At 36.8% G+C, this 17,294-nt stretch overlaps 1 protein-coding gene across 19 annotated transcripts; it reads right to left on the bottom strand.

Moving 5' to 3' along the window:
- Window positions 1-3,430: 3,430 nt before the first annotated feature.
- On the bottom strand, window positions 3,431-16,958 carry LOC110831743 (uncharacterized). Of its 19 annotated transcripts, none has more exons than XR_015537858.1 (8): window positions 16,791-16,958; window positions 14,521-14,661; window positions 12,099-12,245; window positions 10,067-10,146; window positions 7,550-7,630; window positions 7,349-7,394; window positions 6,370-6,512; window positions 3,431-4,078 (listed from the first exon to the last, which is right to left on the bottom strand). XR_015537858.1 is itself a non-coding variant. In XM_087358774.1 (8 exons), exons 1-7 carry the CDS (start codon window positions 16,812-16,814, stop codon window positions 6,474-6,476), a joined length of 558 nt encoding a protein of 185 aa, XP_087214900.1. In that variant the 5' UTR covers window positions 16,815-16,958; the 3' UTR covers window positions 3,431-4,530; window positions 6,466-6,473. The 19 variants fall into 19 exon arrangements, 12 of the variants coding, with proteins under 12 accessions (XP_087214900.1, XP_087214901.1, XP_087214899.1 ...); XR_015537856.1 differs by having other exon boundaries at window positions 6,466-6,512; window positions 6,831-7,394; window positions 16,791-16,957; XM_087358774.1 differs by having other exon boundaries at window positions 3,431-4,530; window positions 6,466-6,512.
- Between the last annotated feature and the right edge of the window lie 336 nt (window positions 16,959-17,294).

The raw sequence follows: 17,294 nt of genomic DNA, 5'->3' as shown, positions 1-17,294 counted from the left end.
AGTAACATAAACCAAAGTTTCTGAAAATGCAGGAATGGAGATGTAGCACAGGGTCTGATATTGCCATGAAGAAGCAGCATGACACTAGTCTTTGTTGCGGGCATGCAAATACTTGCTGAATTCAGTTTCCCCACCTTATTTAACATCAAGCGATGCTCACATCAATGGTTGTCACAACCATTCTTAAAAGTGATTCATCACTTTCTCTCCACTTTTGCACTCGCATTGAGAAACCATTTGACGGCATTATGTCATGTCTTGTAAGTGAAAATGAGAAGGATACTTAGTTGTATGCCAAAACCTATGCAACTACTTATGTCACTAAGGTGACAAGATAAAAATTATGACATTTTTTTTCATACTGGCCTACTGCAATATAATCTACAACTTGCTGTCTGGTTGCTTCACATATACAGTGAAACCTCGATGCATCGTTTTCGGCGGGGGTGGGAAATAAAAACGATAGATGCGGGAAAACGATAGATGCGGGAAAGCATTAAAAATTTAAAAAAAAAACAATGTTTCTCTTTCAAAGTTACTTCTTTTTACCAAAAAAGTCTTTAATGGACAACTGGTTTGTCGAAACTTTACGTTTTAGACCAAACAGAGTACTTTCCACGTTCAAAATGTTTTCCTCGTCACGTTCGCTTATATTATGGGCATAAAAGAACGACTTCACTTTTGCCAATACAGCGTGTGCTTCGGCAAAACTCGGCACAGCTTCGGGCTCGCATTCGTCGTCTTCCTCACTGCTCCCACCCCCTTCGCGATCGTCACACAACTTATCAATCGTGTCGACTCCGCATGTAGCAAGCTCGCTGTCTACTGCCGCGTAGTCACCAAATTTAACCACGTCTTTCACGGCGCCAAATCTATTCCAGTCTTCGTGAAAGCCATCATGCTCATCCACACTGACGTTAGAGTCTGCTTCTGTGCGAAGTTCACACCCGTAGCCACCTTTGTGAAAACAATTCAGAACAGTTGGTTGGGAGACATGCCGCCAAGCTGCCACTGTGAAATGAATTGCTTGTAGCACGTCAATTTTCATGTTGACATCCTTCCCAGCATCCATTGCACATACAGCTGTTTGCACAAGGCGCTTTCTATACAACTGCTTGAAAGATTTTATGATGCCCAAATCAAGCGGTTGCAAGACGCTCGTGCAATTTGCTGGATACTGCACGACTTTCACATTTCGTAGAAATGTCGTGTCCTTCGGATGAGCGGCACAATTATCAACAAACAGCAAAATCTTTCTGCCTTGTGCGCCCATGGAGGCATCCAGAGAACTTAAAAACGCCGTAAAGATGTCTGTTGTCATCCAAGCCTTTTTGTTGGCGTGATATTTCACCGGAAGTTTTTTCATGTTTTTGAAACAACGCGGTTTTCGTGATTTTCCAACTACAATCGGAACCCGTTTGTCACTACCGTCACTGTTAACACACAGAAGAACAGTAATTCGGTGTTTTGCACGTATTCCCCCGTGGCAAGATTCACCTTTCAATGCCAGAGTCCTATCCGGGAGGGCGTTGTAGAAAAGTCCGGTCTCATCCGCATTATAAATGTCCCGCGGCTCATATCCCTCCAGCAGTGTTGGCAGTCTCTCGAGCCACAGCTCCGTTATTTCCACATCCACAGCAGCACTTTCGCCGGCTAACTTCTTGTAGACCATACCATGTCGTTCTTTAAACCTACTAATCCAGCCATTCGACGCTGCAAAATTTTCAATATTCAGTCTTGCGGCTATCGTCTTGGATTTTTCCCGCAAGATGTTGCCATCAACAGGAATTCCTGAGGCCCGCGATTGCTGGTACCAAGTGAAGAGGACACTTTCTAGCTCACTGAAAGTTGATTTTCTTCCGGATTTCCTTTTTTTGCATGAATTACCGCACTTGTCAGTTTGTTTTCGGATTTCTTTCTTCTTTGCAACTATTGAATTTAAAGTAGATGGTGCTAATCCAAGGCGTTTAGCAATGTCGATTCTTTTTTCAAATGGATTCTTCTCCACTTCTTCTATGATTTTTAATCTTTCTTGAAGAGTTCTGACTTGCTTTAGTGGGCGAGACATGGTACAGGAATAATAACAAAATAATTAACAGGAGTAAGAGGAATAACAAAATATTTACGGGAACAACAACAAAAGTATAGACTGGAACTATAACAGGAAGAATGGAAGTACTGTTACTGCCGAACACGACGAAACGTAGCCGTAGAAGACACTGAACCACTGGAAACGAGATGAACCAGAAGAATGAAAAGTGCCGCCAGCCTTTCCTTTGTACTTGTAATAAAAGCATTTGTAAAGAAATTCACAGTGCACATGCCATTTGGCATCGCTGGAACGAAATATGAGTGCACCCTAATTAAAATCGTAAAATTTCTGACAATGAGCACCGCCATTCACTCCAACTATCACCCCTGCACCGCTGACCCCTCATTCCAAAAGGATCTGTGCTGGTTGGGCGACATAACAGGTTACCGCTACTGTGTATTCCAAAAACATTGTGCGTCTTTCGGTATTAATTTATCTCAAAACCCAGCATTTTAATTTCTCAGAAACGATCATTGCGGGAAAATTGTTGGCCGGGACTAAGATTTTTGAACGATCGATGCGATAAAACGATAGTTCGAGGAACGATAGAAGCGGGAAAATGTAACATTATTTTATATGGGATGTATTCGGGACCGAACAAAACGGACGATGCATCCGGGAAAACGATAGTTCCGGGAACGATAGATAGAGGTTTCACTGTATACCACTTTCTTCCCTTATACTATTGAGTAATCAAAATCCACCACTTTCTTCCCTTATACTATTGAGTAATCAAAATCCTTGTGATACCCTTACAGTTCATCCACCAATTGGTGGTTGTTTCACAACATAAACATTGTACTGAACATAGTTTAATGGCATTCTATCATGGTTTGTGGATAGACTGAACTAGTAAGCATTTGATGGCTTGAAAAAGGAATTTAGGTTGTCTAAAAGAGTGATACCATCATCCTACAGGCCTCAAACGCATGGCTATTAATGAAAACATACATGAGAACATCTACATAACTTCTCACACATGAGTAAACCACAGGAAAAACAAATATCACCATGATGCTGGTTTCAGGTTTTTAGCAATAAATGAATGAAAATGGGTGGGTGATTGACAACCATAGCACCATCACTGGCAACAAACTATAATTTTTTTATTTATAAGTGGTTTATTTAATGATACTGTCAGCAGCTCAGACTATATAGTGGCAATTAATTAAAAAATAATTGGAGAGGGTCAGTGCCTACTATTCAAGGATTTGGCCCGATGATGGAGGAATTCCACACGTGGAATGGCACAACCCAGAAGACAGCCATCTTCAAGAAAAACATGGGAAGAAACTGAGGAGGAGCTGTGGAAAGACAGAGACAGATGAAGACACTTGGTTGTCAGATAACGCAAATACAGTGAAAATGTATTAGGAAGAGAATAAAAAATTACATGATGCTTACTCTTCATCCCAGGTACAAAAAATGTCTGTGTGCCATGATTAGTAACAAATACAGTAAATAACCTGCAACTACATCTTGGGAACAATTTTCCCCTATAATCAGACATAAATGCCATACATAAAAGATTGAAGCTGTACATAATGATATATTTGCTATGAACAAAATCTACAAAACACAGGATGAAATTTCAGGTGAACTTTTAAGAGAGATACAAATGTTACAAAACTTGGAAACTGTACCCAATTTACTCTGTAGTATAATCTTACTTGTGCAGCTGATCAAAATATTCACTGTCATTATGATTTACAACAAGTTGAATCATACTATTTTCCAAACATCAGAAGTTTAACTTTCTTTCAGAAATCCTTGCAGTCACTTATAACAACAAAATGTAAAGTATTACATGTTCAACTACAAAAGTCTGTATTAGTTCTCTTCCAAGCCAATGAAGAAATTCACTCTGCCAGTTGGCTACGAGGCCCCCGTGCACCATCTCCTATAATTTAATGCAGCTCATGAGTTGGTGCTCTGGACTCATGCTCAGATGGTCACATGATCAAATGCTCTTCTTAACACCTGAAACTGTAAATATGGCAGAAATGTTATTACTTTTTAAGGGACAGAATTTATTATATTCATGCTCTGTCAAATTTTTCAAATTTAACCTCAAAGTTTTTCCATCATGTCTGTAACTGTTGATTTACAAACAATACTTCATATGATTTGTATGTGCATTTATAATCTATCTCTGTACAAAATGTAATTTCCCCAGGTACAATGGTTCATTAGTTAACACAGTCAAATTTAAAGCTGAAGACAATGTTTGCAAACTGTCATGTTGTTGCTTTACATTCTAAGGTGTATTTCGTTCACATAATTCAGCAAAGGAACCATTTCTTACCTGGCTATATTGTTTTACTCCACACATTAGTAAAAGTGTTGGGAGTGGACCCCGGTTTTGCAGATGAACAAGACTAGACTTCTTTAAAAGATGACATACAGGAAACGTTTTAGAATTACGCAGGTTACCAATACTGAAATTTTGAACGAATGTGTAAAATGCAAGGCTATATTAGGATGACAAATTACCAAAGAAATATACCAAATTTAAACAATACTAAAAAATGCAAATTCGCTGTGCTTAAAGGTGGAACGTTTTCATAAACTGGGAATACTGAGGAAATTTTTAAGAAAACGGCTCTGACCAGGGGAAGTGGGCAAGGAATTACAGAAGTTCATCAGGAACAAGGAGAGTAACATTTTTTCGTAACATATAACAAAATGGAAAGACAGGTTATATTTCGAGTGCAGTTTATAGAAGTACGAAATATAACTAACCATATTTGTTTGTTCCATCTTTACTATCGAGGAAACGTGTACGAGAATTCGTTTACTTCAACTTCCATGTACTACAGTATTCTGTAGCTTCTTTAATCGTTTGCAATTTAAATATTGTAAGAAATAATGCCACTGAAGTTCTTTGGCTTGTGAAACAATATTTCCCACGTAAAAGAAATTGTGATAAAGCAGTTTTAAAAGCAGAGTTGGGTGGCCCTCCAGTGGGATAGAATTGATTATGAATTAAGGACAACAGGAATGCAATTAATGGGACAGGGGAAAGAATTGATAAAATAAATTCTGCTAAAATGAGAACCATTCAGACTGTGAAAAAAGGAGTTAACAGGAATTCAAGTTGATGAGAAGATGAACTATGTTATGCTTCTTCTGAAGTGTAAATAACGTCAACTTTTAAAAAAAGATGAAGAAAGAACAATTTTCTAGGAAATGATACAAGACAGTCCCCAAATTCCACAAAGTAATATTGATATAAATAAAGAGCAAAGCTGCCCTCATTCTTAAGTAATCTTCATCAATTGTGTCATGGCTTACATTCTGCCCAGCTTGCCATGAATTGCAATAAAACACTGCTAAATCATATATCCCAGATTTTAAGCCTGTCCAGCAGCCCTGTTGTACAGAGTTTAAACCCCTCTTCCAGAATGACATACACGAGTCTTAAAACGTTGCATACCGTGCAGCATATTGATATATAAAATCATGCATACAAATGATTCTGTTACACACAAAGTGTTATTTAATGTGTAAACAATTTCGTTGGCATGCTTGATTTTATATATGACATACAAGAGGTTATTCACCACACAACGATGTATGGGGGATGGAGGTACAGCACCACACAATTCTAAATTTGGAACTAGGTAGATGAGTGATCAGCTTTATGCTCTGGCCAGTAGGGAAAGAGCATAGATACTGATCCATTCCATAAAGGGCTAAATGAACTCCAGGGTCAGCGTGGATGTGATGACAAAAGGAAAATTCTCTGCCTCTGCCAGAAGTCAAACCACGGTCTTTAGAGTAGTATGAATGTCAGACTGTTACCACAACTGTAAACTGATCTAGGAATTCTGAATATATTGTTAAAGGATTTGGTTCTTATTTCACTTTTAAAAACTGTCTTTAAGTTAATACCACATTATAGGCTAGGTGTTTAAATTTTAAGCAAGATGAAGTTGCATGTCACTTCCATGGGTTCAGGCAATTCTGAAAGGTTAATCTGCGGTCATTTCAGCATACGAAACCACTATTCCCAGCCATGACTTTGAGATATTACCACACTACGTACTGATAAGCTACTATTTATCTTAACTAGCAAGCTTAAATCATGCTTGTAATGGTATACTCTTTGGGGTACACTGATGTTTGAATGAGAACCAAGGCCGCTGTTACGTGATGATTTGTCCCATCATTTTGTTGAACTACATGTTTAGTAATGACAGGTAATTCATGCACTCATGCTGCAACCAGGATAATGGAAATGCGAGTGACCAGGTCTGGTTCCCCATGGGGCAAACCTCTTAGAGCAGTTGCCAGGGACTAGGCTCCAACAAAGCAAGCATGCTGGGGAAGGACCTGGATGTTAAAGCCACACTGTAGTTTTGATATCATACATCAATTCTCATTGCAGCTTCCTGGTTACAACACAAAATGCACTGACCTGAAACAAAATGTACTGTATCAGTAAAATCTATCTCAATGAATAAATAGTCATATTCCCTTTTTACTATAAATTTATAAATCTCCTGTTTGGAGTACTCTAGTTATTCCCCACTGAATATCTGGTTACTACTTCAAGTCATTCTCACATTTGGAAGGTATTTGGAGATAGCTTTTCTCACTTTATTGTTTCCTGTTTCCAGGAGAATTCCAGTATATTACGAAATTTAAAATAGGCAACAGCAATTTTTATGTATCTTTCTATGCAAAATGTAAAATTCAGGCTGCCACATCTTATTTGGCACTACATAAGCATTACCTGCACTTGATGATTTATAAAACAGACCTACATCCACTTCTCACTTGTTTACAAGCAATTCATGCACTACGCAGACAAGACGCTTCACAATTTTCTGGGCTGTCTGTGTTACTGACTTTCTGTTAGTGGTTGTAGGATCACAAGTTATAACATCTGGTCTTTAACAGTTCAGCTGTGAAAAACTTCCTTCTAGGTGCTGCTTCACCAATCTCAGAAAAATAAAAGATTTAGGGTGTATATTCCTTCATAATTATATATAATTGGGATGCGATGTGTTAAGTTGCTCCACATATCACCATACAGCCTCATTAAGTATGTAATTGTTATAAAAATACACAATTAAAAAACTATTTCAATTCACAAATTAGCACAAACAGTATTGCATCATTGTGTACAAGTGTGTGAAAACAACAAGGCAATTAATTGCATAACTAGGTCTACACCATTCGTGGCAGTTTTTCTCTCTGCTGTGTAGAGACATATTGTTCTTTGCAATTTTTTAAACCTCTGATTTGTACCTCTTTGAAAATGTGGCTGTAGACAGATGTTTGTTTCCAGCATAACCTGAAATGAGCATTAGGAGAACATGAGAAATATACCTTCCATGATTGATTGTTTTATAAAACAAGTCACTTCAACAGCTTAACTACATTTCACCACTGTTGGAAAGCTTATATTCATTTGTGTGTAATTAAACTTTGCAGAGTAATGTTCCTTACCTGAATGTCATCATCTGAGTGTTTGGAACTGCTCCTACAGTGCTGTTCATCAATTTTGCAGCCAACCTATGACAGTGTTCTCTGCAACATGGTTCAGTTATCTGTTAGTCACATTATGCAACAGCACATTCCCTGTTTCTCACAATCAAGTACCATCTATTGATCCTCCACAGTTTTAGAGAGCTGCTTTCCATTTATAACAATATCAAATCCCACATTCACCACACTTCAAGATGGGGGGCATTAATACTGTTACAGTTTAGGAATAATTCTGTTTTGGAAATACCTAATATTTTGAGGTCTTGACACTGTTGGCACCAATGTCACACACAATGCCAACAGCTATACAATTCCAACTTTATGCAAGGCACAAGAACCTTCTTCACAATTATGTTAGCATCTCAGCCTTCTATAAACTTTAGGAGGGGAAAGGTATAGAACTTCAAACCATATTTCAATACGGACAGAGCCGACACATTTTCTTTGTATGTCCTATCCTTAGGCATTCTCCACATTGAAAGAAGACGAAAGAGACCCGATCATATGTTTACTGTGCAACTGACATATCTCCTCCAGCTTCTCAGGTTTGTTCTTCTTTCTCAGTTTACAAAGTGCATTGTCTCTCCTCATACTTCATTTATGAAGTTTCCTTTTCCTTGTGTTGATTTATTACATTTTCATCATGCTCTAACATGAGTGAAAAACACTTAATGGGTCATCCATGTCATATTCTTCCCAGGAACCAGGCAACCCCCATGATGTGAGGTTGTTGGAGCAAACAGTTGCAACAATGTTAACTGAAATAACTGCTAAAACACTGTTGCAACAATTTAATTGGGTCACTGTTGACTCACACTGTTGCAAAAATAACCTTGGATCACATTATTACAACAATGACTCTGGACACCATTGCTGCCCTTGGCTACCTTGCGTACATCAGTGCCCATGATGTGGTGTGAAGTACGCCTTTGGAAATTGTGTGTTCTCCAAAGAATACACATTTCCATTCTTGTTATAGAACAATTTCCTCTATATCTTGGGAAGGAATTTGAAGGTTGATGCATCTGAGTTCTCCACCACAAGCATTTTCATAATTTACTGCTGGTATGTGCGGATATCTGGATGGACATGAATAAATTCTTTGGTCATGGAGGAGGATACAGACATCTTAGAATAGGTTCTAACTGGTGTCAGGACATGAAGGTTATTTTCATAGTTAAGAACTGTGGGCAAAGAACTCATAAAGGGGGTACACTCTGAGGGTTCTATAGGTTCAGGAGCTGAATGTGGGACTGAGATAAAACTAATTGAAGATGGAACTGCTATTCTGTTAAGTTGTTTTCTTTCTGCTGTTGTGAAATCATTCTCTGAGAAATGCCGGCTGCATATGAACCTCTTGTGCAGTGTTCTTTTATTCTGTATACTGTAGTCTATGCCCAGTCTCTCTGCCCACAACTGAGCCCTGTGAATTAAAATTATAATTATTACAGCAATATAGAAATTAATGTGTAATTCAAGTACATCTGCTACCCCATTTTCCAAACACGTGAACTACATTTGTAATATATTAATGGTAGTGAACAGTGTCAATAATAATAGTCAGTCAGCAACTGAAAAATTATTTAAAATGCAACAGAAAATAGTGAAAAATACTGGAGTATAATGCGTTGGTCATCAAATATGTACATAATTTAAAACCTCTTATTCCTTTACGAAAACACCACTGTATAATTTTTCAATGTTGATGTACAATACAGTTCATATGGGCTACTTCTTGCATGATGCATTTTCAGTTCACATGAGAATACTTTTATGAACTCTGATATGTAATCTTAGCAGAGAGTAAACTTTCAAAAATGGTTTAATGACATAACAAGTGAAAGACCACTGAGACATCATATACACATACCGTTCCTGATTCCTAGGAAAACTGAAGAATTTAAGTTGTTTATTCTTGTTGGAACCTAGGCATCCTTGGGCATAGCAGGTTCTGTAAACCGTCCTCAAGTGCGACCTTAATAAATAGCATGATTTGTCTTCATTAATCACTGTCAAGAGTAAGTTGGTCAATATTCAGCTGCAACTGTTACTGAATATTATCATTATATGTTATCCATAATGATCATCTTTACTAGTTCGTCAAATTGCCACAAGTTCTTATACAGTGAATCCTGAAAGTCTAATTCAGGCAAGACAGCCATGAGCATGTGATTATATATATATATATATACATACCACTTATGTGCAAACTATATACATGTGCTTGGATGTAGTAGTCTACATATTGTTACAGCGCAGTTTCATTTGTCTGGGTCTTAGTTGAATACAAAATATTGATCATACAGAAGAAACCATGGTAATCCAAAATATTAGCAGCATAGGACACCTGACAATCTTTGAGGAAACTTCACTTGCTTAAAACTTTAAATCTAATATATGTAATAAATCGTAATATTAAGACTGTAAATTTAACATCAATAAACACAATGTTCTAAATATGCAAAGAAGTCCACTGACCTGTCCAGAACTGTTGTGAGTTTTTCTGTTGTTACTTCTTTCAATGTTACCTTCGCTGTAGCAACAACTTTTGAGTCTTCCTGATATACAAGAAAACAACTATTACTTGAATACTGGAAAGTCTCATACTAAATGGGAGGGTGTTTTGGGCTATGACAATGTTAAGTAGAGGACAAAAATTCATATTTTTATAAATATCACTAAAATACACAATCTGATTTGTGTTGACATTATGATTAACTGATTTAGAATCAACTGAACAGCTATGAATATATGTAACTATCACACAACCCAGTCAGTAACCAACTAATAAGTCTGATCTAAAATCTAAAAGTTTGTGACGATGGAGCGTTATTTAAACAAAAAGTTTTTTGGATGTTTTCCATCATCTAATACAAATAATAAAATTGAACGACGTTTTGGATATGGGACTCTATCTCCGTCTTCAGGTAAACCTACTCTGTTGGCCCAAATCGATAGAACTTTAGGGATTAGCTCTATCAATTGGGCCCAACAAGCACTCCCCGTGTGCAATCTATGTGGCCTCTGAATTGTCAAAAGATGCACCAGATGCAAGGAAAAAACTTATAACTGAAGAACATTAAATTACCCTTCCTCAATATTTGTTCACTGAATGGAATTAAACCATATCAATGCACTGGTTTTTCAACACGTGATAACGTTTTTGGTAAATGATCTAAAATTAAATATAAAACTTTAACCTAAACTAAATCTAACAATGGCTATACCACTGCTAATATCCTAGACCAATATTTAGGAGGTACCTGGTTCAAATCTCTGCCAGGTTACCTCCTATTCTAGCTGAGGGGTTTCCTCAGTCTCTCCAGGTACATGTCAGGTATAGTACTCTGACACAGAGCATGTCCAACTACAAAATCCTCATTTATCACTACCAATATTTGCATTCTAAGTCATTTTAACAGGTTTTCGGATTTTCAAAGCCTCATTAAGTGAAAAAGGGGTTTTTCAAATCATCATAATGGCTAAATACAATTTGGAAAGTACCTGTTCACCCAAAAGAGGCTATGATGAAGACTTCAGATAAGCCATTATCATGAAACCTGATTTAGTATGTTTTGGAATTCAGCTCATCAATTGGCTGTCTGATTAGCGAACGTTTGTTTGAGGTTTTGTGGTCAATGTAAAGACACTGTCAGTAGCTTGAGGACAGATTGATTAATTTTCAGAAATTAGAAATGAAATAGTAGAAAGCAGTCATTACTTAATTTATGGTATTATCCTGACATTGCCAGCTGAAACCAAAAATAAAAAGAAATCACATCTATGATGGCTTCAGTAACCTTCTTAATTAAATATTAAGTAGGTAATAGTAATAGTGGCTGGAATAATTTACTTTTACAAAATCCCCTTAGAAAGACGTTAATTGAGACAGAGTCTGGTGATTAAGGAGCACACGCAATTGGTCCATATTGTGGACAGACAACTGTCCATTAAACTGAACAGTTCACTGAATGTGTCAGAATTATTTTTCTTTAAAGCAGTGTCACTGGAACTGTGTACCATGTATTCCAAATACCAGTCAAAGATGACAACTGAAAAGGAAGTTCAATTCTTCAGCAAGACATAATGCACATGTGCCAAAATTTATGCTGCATCACTACAGGCACTCAAAGTAATTAAGTAATTAAATGTAAGCTGGCTACATTTATTTCAGTATTTGTAAGTGATTATATATGAGAAAAAATCTTTCAAGAATCTCAAAATTTTAAAGTCCAATTTGTGCTCATTCTTTATTATCCAGATAACACCCATTAGTAACTTCACCTTCTCCCAAAGAGACTGCAACATTTTACCATTCATGTGAAAGATACACTCTGGGAAGCTTCCAAAGGAGAAATATTAAGAGAATTTTTATTTTACATAATTATGTTAAAAGACATTGCAAAGTGTAATTAAATTGTGCTTTTACTGCACTTCTTGATGGTTTTCAAACAAACAAACTGTACATGCAAGAAGTAACGAAATAGACGTCTCACAAACAGCAACTCACCTTCATATTAATCTTTTCTCCAGGATATGTCTGTGTTGCATCCTCCTTTTTAAATATTGGCCCAGTGAGACTATTTTCATTCCAAGAAGTCATCAAGAACACCTCAGTTTTTGAATCAGACTCATTCTTGTTAATATCTTTCACAACCTATATAAATATCATATTAATATGATCACAGAAATCAAGAACCTTTGTATATATATATGTCAATTATTATGTTTAAATGCTCATCATTTCTGAAGTACTTGCTAGATGAATATTATCACACTGCAGTGAAGAATGGACCACAAGGAGGAATAATAAAGGTAACAATAATGTTTGTCCTGTGCTTAATTAAATACAATGCCATAAAGAGATAGTCCTGCTAATGAAGACCACACAATCAACTTGTATGAGGAAAAGAAGGTACTCTCCAAACACAATATGAGCACCATATAAAGATGCCGCTTCTTCTGCCTTTGTCTCTTTAAAACAGATAACATATTTTGAATGCAGTTCAGAAATAGTTCTTTCTTATGTTCAGCACAGACTGGATTCTTACTCTTTCGCACAAAAATAATCTTGACTTTCTAAACTGCATATTGCACATGGGACTGATTAAAAGAAACTCAGACAAAAATGCATATGGGGGTCTAGCTGGATCCCAAGACACTTATAACAGCGTTCCTTTTGGTTTGATCAAAGCACGGGTCTGCTCACTTCAAAGTCATGACCCAAATCAAAGTACATGGACTAACAGCATTTCAGGATGCATACGCTGTAATATATAGATGGGAGAACTGCCTGTAAGGGTACATCTGGACCATACTATGCATCCATGGTTAAGAAAGACTGTGAATGTAAATGGTTACTTTAATACAGTTAGCAAACTATTAACACTGTACTAGCACAAACATTGAACTAAAATATTTCTAAAACACACTTCTGTAATAACAGGTTACACAGAGACAAGAAGTTGTTTGATACAATAGAAGTTCTTATTTCTGCAGTAAACCAGTTGGTAGTACTGTGAGATGGAGAACATAGAAGTGCAGTTGTCTTTTGGGTGGATAATGTGTTTCTGTAGACAGAATATAGAAACAGCTGACTGACGCACATGTTTCAAGCAATGTTTACATATATTTGGAAATGTAAGTAAATGAATGTAATCATTGTTGTTTATTTGAAAATAGAGAATGATTTTTTTTCACATTCCTAGAATACAATGTTATAATGATACACATACAGGCCCACGCCGAGCGCATTTGCTACCACTATGTATGTATTTATTAAATCTTTCTATTTTTAGATTACCAAGTTTAATTATGGATGGATTCCAGTTCTTTTTAACAACCCTTTAATCATGGCTCCCATAGGTAATTGCATACTTAGCTACCCTCTGACACAACCCCTAATTTTAAGCACTCCAATGTAATGCTTCAAAATTCTGTGCCCCACAGCAAGTTGCTGCCACTCTAATGTTGCTGCCTGGGTGCGATTCATCCGTTGCACCAATAGGACGATGCGGCTCTGCATATACAGATAATAATACTATCCAAGCTGTGATATCTGCAAACTAAGCTAACTTAAATAAATTAATTTTTATTTAAAACTACTCTGATAACATAATAATCATCCTGCCCAACAAATGGTTGGTGTTAAAGCTACAATAGAATATCACAGAGAGTGGTATATCAGAAACAATATGAAAGCTAACTGAAAGGCCATAAGATATTTCACTAAGGTATGATGAGAATTGCATGCACTTAGTGTATGATCAGGCTCAGTAAACAGTCTGATGTTTTAACTCTTTACAGGGAAGCGATAACTGTTCCTACTACCAGTCTTTTTAAATATTCTACAGCTCAAAATTTTGCCCCAAAATGTATTTATTGGTTTAATTTGGTAATTTGGCTCTCAGAATAAATGAAAACCATTTTCCTATACTACATCTACAGAATGATCGTCTGACATGAATGTCGTGTTTCCTTTTGAAGTAGAAACAAAAATTTCATGTAAGATTTGAGGTTCTCGCAGTTGCAAATATGAAGATGGCTGTCTTCTGGTTTGGAATTCAAGGAGCGCTGATAAGGGTAAGTTCCTTCAACCACTCTCTCTTGAATGTCCTTCATCACACTGGCCAGGCTGTGGTACAATCCCCTACCCTATTGGCTGGCTCCCTTGCCCTCGTCCAATACTGACCTTCTTCCCCACTGGTCTGCCTAAGATTCTACGTACCCTGATTGGTTCCTAGGGTCTACATCTTACCCTCCTGATGATGGAGGCAGTAAACATCCCTGAAACGTTGGTTAACTTTTTCTACCAGACTATACAGCACTACAGCTCAGAAGAGAACTATTTTCAAAACTTTCCATATTATTTAGTTGATTTTTCCCAGTTCTAGAAATGTAGCAAAATACAGATAACTTGAAGCTCAACTTACCTTAGACTCTTTCTTCACCTCAGGCAATGCTAATGGGTCCTCCTCAAATCCAGTTCGAGCTAAGTTATCATTACTCATTAAAGACAGTGGAAAAGTTTCTTCTTCGGTTACATGTTCTTCTTTGATTATACTCATGTTGAGCTGCAAACATGAAATTATATTAATTTTTTCTGCTGTCTATACAGGATTAAAAGTGTCACAAAAAAATTTTAAACAGGCATTAATATGCCATCAACAGACATAACTGTGAACCTTGACAGATCAAAGTGACTGTCTTCTGTTATGTTGCACCATGTGTAGTGTAGTACAAATTGAATGATGTTTCAGGTGCTTACTGCAACATGGCATGATGACTTGATGATAGAGTCAGTAAGCACCTATGAAATGTCAGTCAGTTCTTACCAGACTATATCGTGCAACACCCCATAAGACTGTTATCTTTATATCTGTTGCCACGAGAACCTGAAATCCTACATTGACAGCTCAGTCAATGTTGTGACTAATTATATGTCTAACAGCCAAAGATTTTTTTTCTTTACTAACATGTCAAGAACATCTGCCTAAAAGGTATGTGTTGCAGGGGCATATGTACGAAAGTTTTAGCTGGGCTGATACTGTGAATCAGGGCAGCCATCCTAGGTTCTGCAGTCAAGCATCACGCATATACATGCATATTACTACATTCATTGGATCCATAAGTTAGTCAGATGAAAATAGGATGTGGAATAAAAATACAATACGTATATATAAGTGCAATCGAAAATATTATAAACTTTTAACACAGAAAAAAAATTCCACATAAAGCAATGAACTGTTTCAAATAAATCCACAAACACAGCCAATAAATTGTACTACAAGGAAAAATAATCTTGGTCATAATCGTACAAATTTCTTTAAAAAATAAAAGTGTCTGCAGAACACGTGGCATACAAAAACTACAACTTTCATACTCAAACAATTGCTTCTCTCTCTCTCTCTTTCTTTTTAAGAACCATACTGGTTTTCTCCAAGTTAAACTTTTCGGACAAAACCTCAAGGTTTCGTACTGTTACCATTTCATAATTGACTAATAACTTTATTTCATACGGCATTTGGAGGCATGTTTATGATCTACCTCAATACCAAATTTAATATGCCTAGTTCCAAGGGTCATCATCGAACCGTAAGCTAGATGTAAGTTTCATGCAGTCGTCAATTTGTTGTTTTACATTCTACAAAGATTACCGTGCCAAAAATTTAATGTTTTCTGAAGATATTACCACACATCATTTCAGACCCCTAGATTAGGTGGCGCTAGCATGACTCCCATCGCACAAATTCGTGCGTCCGCCATGTTTGTATCACAGTATTGTAGGAAATTAAAATAAAAAATAACTTCACACCTAAACCTACATTTTCCTTCTTTATTTAGGTAGAAAAGTCGGCTACAAGCCCGATTCAGTATCGAAACTGCACAAAATAGAACCCATTGACTTCTGAACATAAGGCAGTAATTATTATATGTTATTTAGTACTCTGCTCCGTATTAACACACCTAGGCTGTCTTTTCCTTATTTCTCACCGGTAAATAATGGTATAGCATTCCTTTCAGTACCCTCTTCAAAACAATCCTTGCATTGATTTGGAACGAACAACCTTTTAATTTGATATTACGTCATTAAAACCCCAACGAACCGACTGTAATGATTAAAATATTGCAGTGTTGGATGTGTGACAGTTATCACAACTGGTGGAACGGCCGTAGCCTATGTTTCATATTGTAAAATCAGCGTATTTTCCTGTAGAAACGAACATCCACCCAAAAATGGCCATAGAACATCTAATTCTACTGTTAAGATTCAAACCTAAAAAAACATGGCATGTCCCATATCTGCTCAGTAATACACAACATCCAAAGCATTGCACCCATTACGCGTCTATAGCTATACATTTTCGAATAGAACTGCTACACAACACTCCTTATCGCTATTAATTGCTCCCTTTTACGCATAAGTCGAACAGAAAAAGTCACTTTCTGGTCATGAAGTCATACCTCTGTATCCAACACATTAACATCCGATCCCTATTGCTAGTTCATAGGCATTATTACAATATTATGATGATTTGTATGTATTATTTCTAATATATTGTACTCTTAATTGTGATGTATCCTGCTTTCTAGAATCCAGGGGATGCATCTTTATCTGTGTGATTATAACATTCAATCTAATGATTATTTAGTCTATTAAACCCTTACTGAAGACTATAAGAGTAACATGCAGTTTGCAAACCAGTATACGCTGCCTTATCACCATATCACGGATAAGAGAGGAATTTTGTTTCACGTTAGCTGTCTCTACCACACACGAACTGAGCCCATGAAGTTCATAGCGCACATAACCTCAAAACATCTCTAAGCAGATCTCAATGTTATCCATCGGAAATATATGACGTTTATGACGTCACATTTTACTTTACTGCCATCTATGAACATGGCCTAGAGAGCAACGCCACGAGCGGACAATACGAAAATTATAATTGGGTACATGTAGCTACCGTCCGGTCGTGTTGTAGTAGTTCCACAACAGCTACTGATAGATGGAAGCACAAGAAAACGTGACGTCATGCAACGCCTAAGTTGTACGTTAACTGTTTCGGTAACCAATTAAATATTGCTATTCCACACTATACAACTCCGCAAGTCACTGCAACAGTTTCGACTGCACATCCTGTTCTGAGTCTAGAATGTTCAGGTTGCGAAATATTGATGAAAAAAATTGCATTTAAACTGAAAT

This window comes from Zootermopsis nevadensis, unplaced genomic scaffold (assembly GCF_977971745.1).
Source record: "Zootermopsis nevadensis isolate Lab colony 2312 unplaced genomic scaffold, Znev_1.0 Znev_ptg000030l, whole genome shotgun sequence".
Taxonomy (NCBI): Eukaryota; Metazoa; Arthropoda; class Insecta; order Blattodea; family Termopsidae; genus Zootermopsis; species Zootermopsis nevadensis.
This window is presented reverse-complemented; position numbering and strand designations above follow the sequence as displayed.